Raw genomic sequence first — 11,504 nt, 5'->3', positions numbered from 1 at the left:
TTTATTTTCTATGAATTATTTTACTACATAAATTAGTGAATGTACTTCTATGATGCAAATAAATCCCACTTGAATAAACACCCATCAAGAGAAGCATTGGCTGATTATGTTTTCCGTCAAAATACTGGATAGGAGACATTCTCCGGGTTGATTATTGGTTATTAGAAAGAGGAAATGTAAACTAGATTATAAAGGAAAATAACACCGACAACAGAACAAACCCACTCTTATATAAATATGCACATACAAAGGGCATCTTTGCCAGAAGATAATTTCCAATTTGATTTTTACAGCATTTACTCAATAACCTCCAATACATGTTGTAAGAAGGATGTTTTCTTCACTTCCACACAAAACATGTTGCTGTTAACTTTAAGCCTTTACTGTATGCCATAGCGTAATCTTTATAAGAATGAGATCTGAGATTGACAATACATTTATGCATAAATTCAAAAGCAAAGCCTTTAACAATGAACACATTCCAAACTGAATTAGGTGATAGAATACAAACCGTTTGACAAAAGTAGAGTTTGCACACTCTTCTATAGAGCCAAGAAAATACAACTGCATGTTTCTGTTTTAAACTCATACATGAGAAACTTGTGTATTCTAATTACATAAGCAGTCAACCTGCGCATATACTCTGTAAACCGTCTGACAGCTAAATGTAACAAAAGTACAAATGTACATTAATAGACTCAACTTTCCATCGTGACAAACATTGAAATGTTGTAAACACAATTTGCAGCAGATTACTCTTTATAGATGCGCAAAAAGTGAGGTTTCTAAAGGTGCAAAGAAAATGAAGCAAAATGTACTGAAATCTGGCTTGTAACCCTCCAATGTCAAGAACAAATTGTCTAAACAAAACAACAATATGGCTAACCTGGTGAAGACACAAATCAGAGTGAGTCATTGTCTTGTCACCTGATAAAAGGGTCAGAACAATCACAATATACATACTGTCCAAATATACAAAACTTAATCTATTTTTTGAGCTTTTTATTTAGTCCTGCTGTCCTTGTAAATCCAAACACACATTTCCTCAATACCACTCAAATGTGAAACCTATGAAAGTAAATGTGAATGGCACATTTATAACAAGGATTAACAGCAGTCCTTACAAGTTGCCTCCACAGCAGTACAGATACATTTTAAATGCAGTTATATCTGCAGTCCTCAGCTCATCCATAAAATATTGTGCAAACGTTGTAATTACAAAGATACACACACTGCTTATAAAGTGGTGATCTCAAACTACTGAGCATCAAACTTCGAACATGGCTACACAATCTGCAGGTCTTATTGTACAAAAACAGTTTGCATCCTTCAGTATGACTCCATTGGCTTGAATATGTCTTTCTAGACACGCTAACATCCATTCAACTGACTTGTGGTTCACTTCGTCACCTGAAACAACAATGTAAACCAAGGGGTTCACTCTAAGACATCATTAAAAACACACTTACTTCCATTTAAGGCCATAAATCATTATTCACCAAGAGAAACCAAGAACATTACTTTCAGCACACGTCCATAACAAACCCTGAATGGCTGATTAAATCTAAGCAACAAACACAATACCATTAATCACATAAAAGATAAGCCAAAATAACATTGTATAGACCACTGTCCTTATGTGGTTCAAAACAAAAACATTCTTATGGAGTAGGAGCAACAACAGATGGCATGCCACTTAACCACTTACATTTCATATAATATGTGCATATCTCAGAGAAGCTATGAATAACTACAGCTGTAAACCCTCCCCAAAGGAGCTACCCAATTAAAAGAAAACTGTGTGAGTTTTAGTGAAGGAAAAGCAGGGGGAATGAGGAATAAGGAGGTAGGTGTTATGTTTAAACCACAAACACTGACATTTGAGGCAGAGGTGTCTTAGAACAAAAAGGAAATGCTGGGTGAAAGTAGTAAATAAACTGAGCAAAAAAGATTTTGGTTGAAAAGGAATTCTGAAGTAAAACATTAAGACCAATGTTTTTTAGATTAATATCATGCCAGCTATAGTCTGAAATGTATCAATTCCCGTGTGCTTCAGTGTCAAGGCTTGGGTTTGCAAACATATAATCTGCATCTGGGTTTGCATTTTGTTTGTATTGGTCAGTCTCTGCTGGGTGTGCATCAACAGCACAGACGTTCACGAATCCTCATTCTGCTCCCGACTGTCTGTTCTGGCAACTTTCCGTGGAGGCGCCATGTTCTCCACTTCTCCTTGCTCCTGTTCTCGTTTCTTAGCTGAATTCTGATAAAGTAAGAAGAAGAAAATAAATTGTAACAAACCCCGACCACATAACACAGGATTTCTATGGTCATACAAAAAATAGAATTAGCACCAACGTTCTCCTAAATTACATGAACTATGTTTAAAAACCTTTACCTTTTTGTCCCATTGTTGATGAAGATATCGCAATAGGATGTTTGTCTTTTCTGTGACTATGACTGAGGAGAGAAAACACAACCCCTGATTATATCAAGAGACAGAACATTCAAATTAGAGTGTAGTTAGAATCAGCCGATCCCTTAGACAGAAAGTGGGCTGTAGTGTAAGCATATTCATAAATCAATGCACTTACTCTGCTCTGATGGATATTCCCTTGTTGGAAGATACACAGATGGCCGACGGTTCTGAAACAAATAGTTCCATGTTGGTTAGATTGATCTCAGACACGTAAGAGTTTTATGAATACAAAAACACTGACAACAGCAATTTAGGGGAATACAAAAAGATGACTCACTGATGCTTTACATAGAGAGTCTGCGTGGAACCTGCTGAAGTTGTTTTTGTTGTAGACTGGTAGTCCTTTCAGGAAATCTGACTGTGAGCAGAACATAAGCATGTGAACAAAAACACTTCCGGGTGGTGAGACCAGCAGACGTTACCAAAGCCAGGTAGCAGAGAACCGTTTGCCCCTCACACGTAACGTGACAAGAGTGTTTACAGTGCATCCTGCTTTCCACAACGCAGTTAAGCAGCATGTCTATTGAGGACGACGAGAACCAACCTCATGTTTACGTTAACACTAAGAAAAGAACAAGCTGTGAAACAAACGTTACCTTCTCCATTTCTGTCCGAGTCGCGCTCTTCGCTCGTTGACAGTGAAAAGGAGCAGACGTTACTTAGCTCACCGAGGTAGCCACTGACGTTAAGCCTTGTTGTCTTTGTCGCCGCCAAGACACCGGTATGTTTACGCGCTCGACAGCTTCTTGCGACTCCTACAACACCTCAACTGTGTATGACTTGGATATGATCGCATCACTCCCCTTCATTCAGCTGGTTACTTCCGCTCTGTGTACGGCAATTACACAAAAACAGAAATTGAACGTCCTTTGGAAGCTAACTTGCTACTAGTTCACAACTCCATCTTTGTTGTTTAGTCTTCTCGTGGGCGGTTACTTTAGGAGATTCAACGCACCTCATTGGTCGAATGGTGGTAGATGCGTGACGAGGCTGGCTGATTGGCTAGAAATTGATTATGTAACAAACCAATCCCCCAATGCGAGCGGGTGGTAATGGCATGACGATCTGATAAAAAACAACACAAGTACTTTCTACACAGCATGCCCTCCATGTTCATTATGTATTTATCTCTCTACATGCTGTTGCTTCTCGCAGCTATGAGTTGAGCAGATGGACGGGTGTTGGTAAAAAATACTGATTTAATAATAGAAGCTGAACCATAGCAAAACAACCCGACTTGCAATTTTCAAAAAATAGAAAATTCTGTTAAAGTGGGAATCCAAAATATTTTCGTTACTGTGTTATTCTGGCATGTAAGGATGCATTGTTGCTTATATTTCTATTCTCATCAGATTTTTAGCTGTCACAGCTTCTCATTTTCAACAATATTTTGGCTGTAAAATGAAATGCCACTTAGGGAATTCTGGGTCACTCTGCCTGATTTAAGAGAGGACCACAAGGACCCGCTCTCTGAAAGACATACTTCCCCCCAGCAAGTAACTCTTTCTGTATACTGACTTCAGTTGAATAAACCTACAATGTTGTCACTAAAAGTATAGATGGCCAGAATGTGTCTGCTGAGGGAAATATTAAAAAAAAAACTTTGTACACCGACTATATATAAAACACAAATGCAAGTACATTTAACTTCTGCAGGGGTGGTTTTTATTATATATTTATTGTTTTACTTTGAGAACAACTAAGATGACACTGATCTTTAAAGACACATTTTGTCGTTGAATCAAATAACTTCACACAAGCAAAAAAATAATCCATACATCTGACAACATTTAATAATAATAATATGATCACACCTTTATGGATAAAAAATAACAAGGTGAAACGACGAGGCTTCTTTTTACCAAAGGCAAATGCAACTTGTTTGTTGAAGGCCAGTTTTCACCCTCCTTCCCATTATTAATGCAGGAAAGCCAAACCCAACCTATACCCAGTATCACTAGTTAACCCATCACACAACGTTTGCCGAGCACCCTGAGCAATGGCAGCATTTCTGAACCAATGTCCGTTTTCTGAAAGTCTTGAAGGTTTTCCAACAAGGTCCTTCAGTGCGAGAGTGATTTCCGTCCCTTTAACATGCGGCGCAGAATCACTTCGATGCCACCTTGGGAGCTGAGCCTCTTGATCCAGCCGTGGGTCCTCTTGCGTTTGATGTTCTTGGGCTGATACTCTGTGCCTCTCTTCCTTGTCCGCACCTGCTGGTAATGCCACGGAAGCTGTTGGAACACTCCTAAACCCTCAGCTCGTGAAGAAAGTGGCCCACATCTGGAAATCTGAGGTGCTGCAGCTGCTCTGGGCACAATCCAGTTGCTGAACAATCTAAGGTGAGAGTTGCCAGTTACTGTGAGATTCCCTGCAAGGATGCTGTTGACAGATCACAGACGTTATGAAACGTTATAAACAAATAGTATTCTTTAATATCAGCATGACGCCACAATTAAAATACATTGTAGTGTATGGTGCTACTACGTATGTGTGGAGTGGTCTCATGCACGGATCCCATGCCCCAGTGTCCATTATAGACACAATGATGAAATGTACATGTACAGATAGAAAGCACATTTGAACTACCACGTTAACTCAGATTGGTGAAAATGTAACAATTGCAGCAACTACTTCCTACAGATGCAAAGCAATACCGTTGGCCATGATATGTTGATAAGAACTTGATTAGCTATTACTCGGTTATACTCGAATTAGTCATCACCTGACTTCAATTACTTGCATGATTAAGTAGCCATGCAGCTAACAAACCGCTAAGCTAGCTTGCTGGTGTTAGCATCGTAAACAAACGTTGGTTTTGCTGTTCGACGAGCATGAAAGTACCCAAACTGTGGTACCTGGTGGAACTGCGGAGTCCACTCAGTCGGGAAAGAGACGACCGTATGATGTTCATCTTTAGATATTCATACAGTTGACGCAGACATGGGACCGGTGAATGTCACAGGCTGCCTTCTGCGGACAAATATGAAGCAAGATGATTGGCTCAGACCTTTCAGCCAATTGAAAGGTTTGTTGCTGGACGAGGGTATCCTGATGCCCTCAGTAGGGTTTTTCAGGTTAAACTCTCGAGCAGTTTACCGATCGACACACAACCCACGTTTTACAAATAAAACGGTTTATTGGCCAGGACAAAGGCTCTTGCTTTAACGGGCATGGTTTGAGAATATAGTGTCTGGCAGACGGGGAATACTACACTAGGTAAACAATAGGATTTGTATAGAGCCTGATAGCTTACTGCATGAGAAGCAATGAGACTCACTTGAGTAATGTCAGAATTAAATCTCAATCAGTGCACCACTGCTCCCAAAACCCTATAGTTTCTACAAAAAAGTAAATCATAGTTTAGTTATTGCCCCCCCCATAAACATAAAGTAGGTCTCGTTATTTACATCGATTACTAAACAATAACAACGTTGTTTGCTCAGGCTCCCCGCCCCATAAACGTCACAGCTGGTAACTCCGTGACAGGCACAGGCCTGTCCCACTCGGACCAATGTAATGATGTGAGTTCAAAGAGAACAGAAGGACGCAGCGCATCTTAATCCTAAAGGTAATTTCTCCCTTCAGTGACGCAGCAACTGCCAGGACACGTTTTCAGGTGTCAGTTTATTTTGATGCAGAAGACGATTTGAACCCAGGTGTAGAGTTTAACATGTTGGATCACACATGCAGACCTGGTCGCGGTCATGTGTTCGCCTATGTAGATAAATAGCTAAACGCACGCACATACATACACCCGCACGCACGCATTTTGCTATTCTGTCAGCCTTGGCAACAAGGAAACAACTCTCTCCCATTGGCCCCCTCTCAGTGTTCAGCTGTTTTCTATTCGCCCTCCTCACTGTCACTCACAGCCTAAATGCCCAAAGACTGCTGCGGATTCAAGGGTGGCAGGGCTGGGAAGAGTCTGGTCTGAGTGCGCAGTGGATGCTGATGGAGAACAACATCGTTTGTTATCGTTATGAGTTTCTTATTGAGATGCAGTCGCCACACTTTAATGGATTCATGCGTTATCATCAATTCAAGCCCCGTCGTGTTCTGTGATTGTCTAATGAGGCCAATAAGAAGCGTTTATTACGTTGCAGCATCTCTAGCGTAAACAAATTGTTGCACCAAATGCAACGTTTTTTCAGTTCAGTTTCGTCGGCCCTCATCTTTCGGTGCAGAATTCTATTCACCCTAAATCACCAGTAATTCTGCAGGTAAGGAATCAATTATATTGCATTATGTTGTCTATTTAGATCATGTGTATGCTCATCAACATCAATAAACAGCTGCACCAGGATTGCATGCATTTGCTCTGTGACAGAGCGACAATAATAGACCTATCAATAATATGCATGCAGCAATTATTACCCTCTTCAGCAGACTGCCACTGGATTTTTTATATTTTTTATTTGTGATGCCACAATGGGCATGTATTAATTATTGTGAATGGCCAACAAACAATACACAATGGTTTGTCAAACTATTGAAATATACCTACTGCTGTTTCTGGCTTTATGTATTGGCTTGATATATGTATTTCATAGGCTTGTAGAAGAAGTTAAGCTAAAGGACATTGATGCATTTGGCTTTTTAAACAGAAAATATGAATATAATTATTAATATAATATAGGCATTAAATGTGCAGATATCATGTAAGAGTGTGCCATTGACCGTGTGTTGTGGAAATAGAGCAGCACACTGCGTACCAAATGTGTGTTAATGTAAGACTTGGCAGACATATCAACCTACATTTTCTGCAATGCAGACAAATACAAATCATGAATGAGTAACCTTCAGCTTCTTTGACGTTATAGGGTTTGTGGATCTGAGAAAACGATAGGTATCGGTCAGGAGGAGAACCCCTGTTTTGGATGACGGGGCTGTTTGTCAGTACTCATGTAGTTTTGTGTTAATGAGGTGTAGTGGCATTGTTAAACATGGTCAGGTGATGTCCTGCTACATTGTCAAAATACGCACCATTATCATGAGTGACCACCAGTTAGGAATTTCCTCAGTGGACAGTCTGTACCTCATGATGATGTAGCAAGACTGATTAGTTCATAATAAAAGGGTAGAATGGCTTTATAATGTAATTTATATGGATGAATTGATGCATGGATAAATGGATCATAATGAGGACACAATGCAGAATTGATACATCAATGATTCTTTTGAATGTTTGTGAAAAGACAGGCCTCTCAGTCAACATTCACTTGGTCCCAAGGTGGTCCAAGGTGATGTTCTGACCTTCAGACCACCCTGCCGCCAACAACAACACCACACACACACACACGCACAGACACATGCACACATGAACCTTCCTGTGCAGATGGGCTTGGGAAACCAGCTCTATATTCCTCTCACTGTTGTGCCAGACATCTGAAGCAGCAAGCATTACAATACTGTTGTTTTATTATGAGTATATATTCACCCGATTAAAGTATTTATTATCTGAAGAGGCCTAGATGTTATGCATTCTTATTCATTATATTCAGAGGGAAGACTGGAACCATGATTTAAATGACATGTCTTATGATTTGCTATGAGCAGTAATGTGAAATATGCCCTATAATGTGCAGTGACTGTGCTCTGTTTTCCTCTGTTTTAGCCAGGATACAAGGAAACCTCAGGCTTCTATATATACATTATGTAAATCATCCCACTCTGTTTCCTAGAGATAACCAGTCCGTGTAGGTTATGTATGAAAAATGAAGACTAATGATGCTTTACTTGCACAACTGCCAAAATGCAGTTTAGCTGTGACGGGTCCTGGGCAGGAAAAACAAAAATAGTTTTCCACTCATCTCCATTGGAAGCAGTAGAGTTTGGAAACCTGCCATCATTCTGTTATGAGACATACAGTTCACAAACATGGACACAGTCCATGTTTGACTGGTGTTTTCTATTTATATATATCCTGCTTCTGACCATGTGAAAAGGAGGGGTTATTAATAGCAAACGTCTGAGTCGGCAGGTTGTGACCCTGTCGTTACTGACATTGAAACTGTAGTAGAGCACAAGTGTTGTTTTGATGTTGGAATCCTTGAATGCTGCTTTGTCCCCCAGGTGAGTGTGTTAGTCGAGCTCTGCAAAGGCTGTTGAAGCTGCACTTACACAGACTACGGTATTTGGAATTTGCAAAGCAGTGTTGAGTCCATTCATTTGAGACGGTCCTTGCTCTTACTGTGTTTCATTTCACTTGACGCTGGCAGTGATCTAATGAGAGGATGAAGAAGACCGTTTCATTGTAACTGCGTTGCTAGGGAACAGCTTGTGTAGGAACCAAGCTGGGACCCAATGTCTTCCTGTTGAGCTGTTGACATTCTCAAACACTCCAACAGGAAATACATCTGAAAACATATTTATGCATATGTTTAAACTGTGATAAATCAGTTGTGAAAAGCTGGAGGAGGGTAACACGCTTCCTACACATTGTCTATTTTTCCCTTTTGTCCTTTTCATTAACCTAAATAATCTTTATTTATTTATCTCAAATGAAGCATCTGCATAATAATCTGCTTTGTTGTGTCTGTGTGATGTTGTTTACGCAGGGAAGCATCATGCTGACCAGTATCACTGAAGGGATACTATGTTGCCTGACTGGGAAGGGTGCCAGTCTGGTCTTGCCACTGGAGTCAACAGAACCCTCTGACAGTTTTGAGTTTGTGGAGGTGAAACCTGGAAGAGTCCTGCGAGTGCGGCACATCATCCCTGAGCGTCAGCCAGTAGTAACAGAAGAGCAAGTTGCAAGCAAGGAAAAGAAGGACGGCGGTGATCATGACGGCTCTCCTGAGGATTATAACGAGAGCATTACCGGCAGCAGTGTCCACTGCAAAAGGAAGATCACTGTCTACCGCAACGGCCAGCTGGTGATTGAGAATCTCGGTGATGTTTTGCACTCTGAGATCCTGCAGTGTCAGGATGGGGATCTGGAGCCTTGCAGCACTGTAGAGGTGGAGCTGGCTGACTACAAAGAAATGCCCTCTTCTCCAGACCCCAACCCTGTTCCTCCTCCAGTTCCCCCACCTCTTGGCGGACAGAAACCTGCTCCACCTCCTCGCCGGCGCCGTCACAAGCCCAAGCGCACGGTGCAAATCGACTCAAAGAGAGTGATCTCAAGTTGCAAAGGGACCCACTCGGACGTAGCACTGTTCTTCGTGCACGGTGTGGGTGGTTCTCTGGATATTTGGAGCAGCCAACTGGACTTCTTCTCTCGGCTGGGCTATGAGGTCATCGCGCCCGACCTGGCAGGGCATGGAGCCAGCACTGCCCCACAGATAGCAGCAGCTTATACATTTTATGCTCTTGCAGAGGACCTTCGTGCCATCTTTAAGAGATATGCCCGTAAACGCAACATTCTCATTGGCCACTCATATGGGTGAGGATTTGTGGCATACTTTTGTAATAAATAATTCACTATATTGATCTATCTAGAAGAGATTAACATGCTGCTGTTAACATACTGTACCAATCTCATTGTATCTCTTCCAGGGTGTCATTTTGCACCTTCCTGGCACACGAATATCCTGATCTAGTCCATAAGGTGGTGATGATCAATGGAGGGGGTCCCACAGCTCTGGAGCCCAGCCTATGTTCCATCTTCCAGCTGCCGTCATGTGTCCTTCACTGTCTGTCACCTTGTCTGGCCTGGAGCTTCCTCAAGTAAGATCTGCATTTGTATGAGGCCAAAACTGGCACCAGAGACAATGGCACACCCCAGTAACTAATCTCATCGATGACCAAACCGCATTACTTTTTGATGTTATAACATTTGAAAGATTACATAGAACGACCTAAAAATGAACTTCCTCTATTTTTCCTGACCTTCAGGGCCGGATTTGCCCGTCAGGGTGCCAAAGAAAAGCAGCTGTTGAAGCAGGGCAATGCCTTCAACGTGTCTCCTTTTGTCCTGCGAGCCATGATGAGTGGGCAGTACTGGCCTGAGGGGGATGAGGTCTACCACGCCGAGCTCACTGCGCCTATCCTTCTGGTTCATGGCATGTGTGACAAGTTTGTGCCCATGGATGAGGACCAGCGCATGGCAGAGGTGAAGTGCATATTCATATGGGAATGAGTGCTGGTTTATCATGTGAATTTCCGTGTTTGCTCTGTAGTGTTACCTGTTGTAATGTTTTGCCTCCATTTTGGCTCCCTTTCTAGATCCTTCTGTTTGCATTCCTAAAAGTCATTGAGGAGGGAAGTCATATGGTCATGATGGAGTGCCCTGACACCGTCAACACCCTCCTCCATGAGTTCTTTCTATGGGAGCCTGACATGTCCAGAAAAGACAGCATCAAGACAGACACAGCTCTCAGTGACTCTCTCCACACACTGAAAATCAATAAGCCTATGGACAAATAACCGACGAGGAGTCGAGTTTTATTACACAACCAAGCAGAAGGCCTTTTGTGGCTTGTGTTCTTGAGGCTTCTACCAGGCTGAGAGCTGTTATAAACAGGGCCACATCTTAAGGATGCAGATGGCCACTGGTGCTCCAAGATAAAGCAGGACTTAGGCATAGTGCCGACAAGAGAATGATGGAATGAACATACAGATGAGAGGAATTGATGCAAATACACAGTCAGTTTCGCTTTGCTTTTTGATACCAGTTTGTTGCTACATTGTGGCAAAATGACACAATACCTGGAGGACGATGTCCATTTATAAGATAAATGAAATGTATCTGACTACTGCAAGATGCAAAAAGGATACAATCCATGAATTGGTGTGTGAATTCCCTCACTTTAAATGTTCTGTAGTACTGCAGAGCTTCTGTTCAGCCTTTACAAAATGTTTATAAACATATTGTTGGGCCCATCTTACATCTGCTTTCAGTGGAAAACTGGTATAATGATGTGTTGGGAATTGAGGAATTACAGATCTGATTGCTGATTTGCCAGTAAAGTGAAGGACAGCTCATAGTAACAACTCAAGTGTTGATAATAATAGTGCATTATCAAATACTGACTGGATAACACTGGGACATGCGTTAAAGACATTAAATATATACCGATACACA

At 41.5% G+C, this 11,504-nt stretch overlaps 2 protein-coding genes across 2 annotated transcripts; one reads left to right on the top strand and one right to left on the bottom strand.

Moving 5' to 3' along the window:
* Positions 1–149: 149 nt before the first annotated feature.
* LOC306747220 (DET1- and DDB1-associated protein 1-like) lies at positions 150–3,220 on the bottom strand. The gene is made up of 5 exons (XM_079230250.1): positions 3,073–3,220; positions 2,754–2,834; positions 2,592–2,643; positions 2,396–2,457; positions 150–2,260 (listed from the first exon to the last, which is right to left on the bottom strand). The coding sequence occupies exons 1-5, from the start codon at positions 3,079–3,081 to the stop codon at positions 2,156–2,158; spliced, it is 309 nt and encodes a 102-aa protein (XP_079086376.1). The 5' UTR covers positions 3,082–3,220; the 3' UTR covers positions 150–2,155.
* Positions 3,221–9,045: 5,825 nt separating this feature from the next.
* Positions 9,046–10,846, top strand: abhd8a (abhydrolase domain containing 8a; the record flags this gene model as incomplete). The annotated part of the gene is made up of 4 exons (XM_079230225.1): positions 9,046–9,863; positions 9,977–10,147; positions 10,316–10,532; positions 10,646–10,846. The coding sequence occupies 4 exons, from the start codon at positions 9,046–9,048 to the stop codon at positions 10,844–10,846; spliced, it is 1,407 nt and encodes a 468-aa protein (XP_079086351.1).
* Positions 10,847–11,504: the final 658 nt, after the last annotated feature.

The sequence above is a fragment of the Taurulus bubalis genome (genome assembly GCF_910589615.1).
Source record: "Taurulus bubalis genome assembly, chromosome: 1".
Lineage (NCBI taxonomy): Eukaryota > Metazoa > Chordata > Actinopteri > Perciformes > Cottidae > Taurulus > Taurulus bubalis.
This window is presented reverse-complemented; position numbering and strand designations above follow the sequence as displayed.

Coding starts and splice junctions, on each gene's coding strand:
- LOC306747220 (XM_079230250.1), bottom strand. Junction 2,458..2,591: donor GGAATATCCATCAGAGCAGA/GTAAGTGCATTG, acceptor TTCTCTCCTCAG/TCATAGTCACAGAAAAGACA. Junction 2,261..2,395: donor ATCAACAATGGGACAAAAAG/GTAAAGGTTTTT, acceptor TTACTTTATCAG/AATTCAGCTAAGAAACGAGA.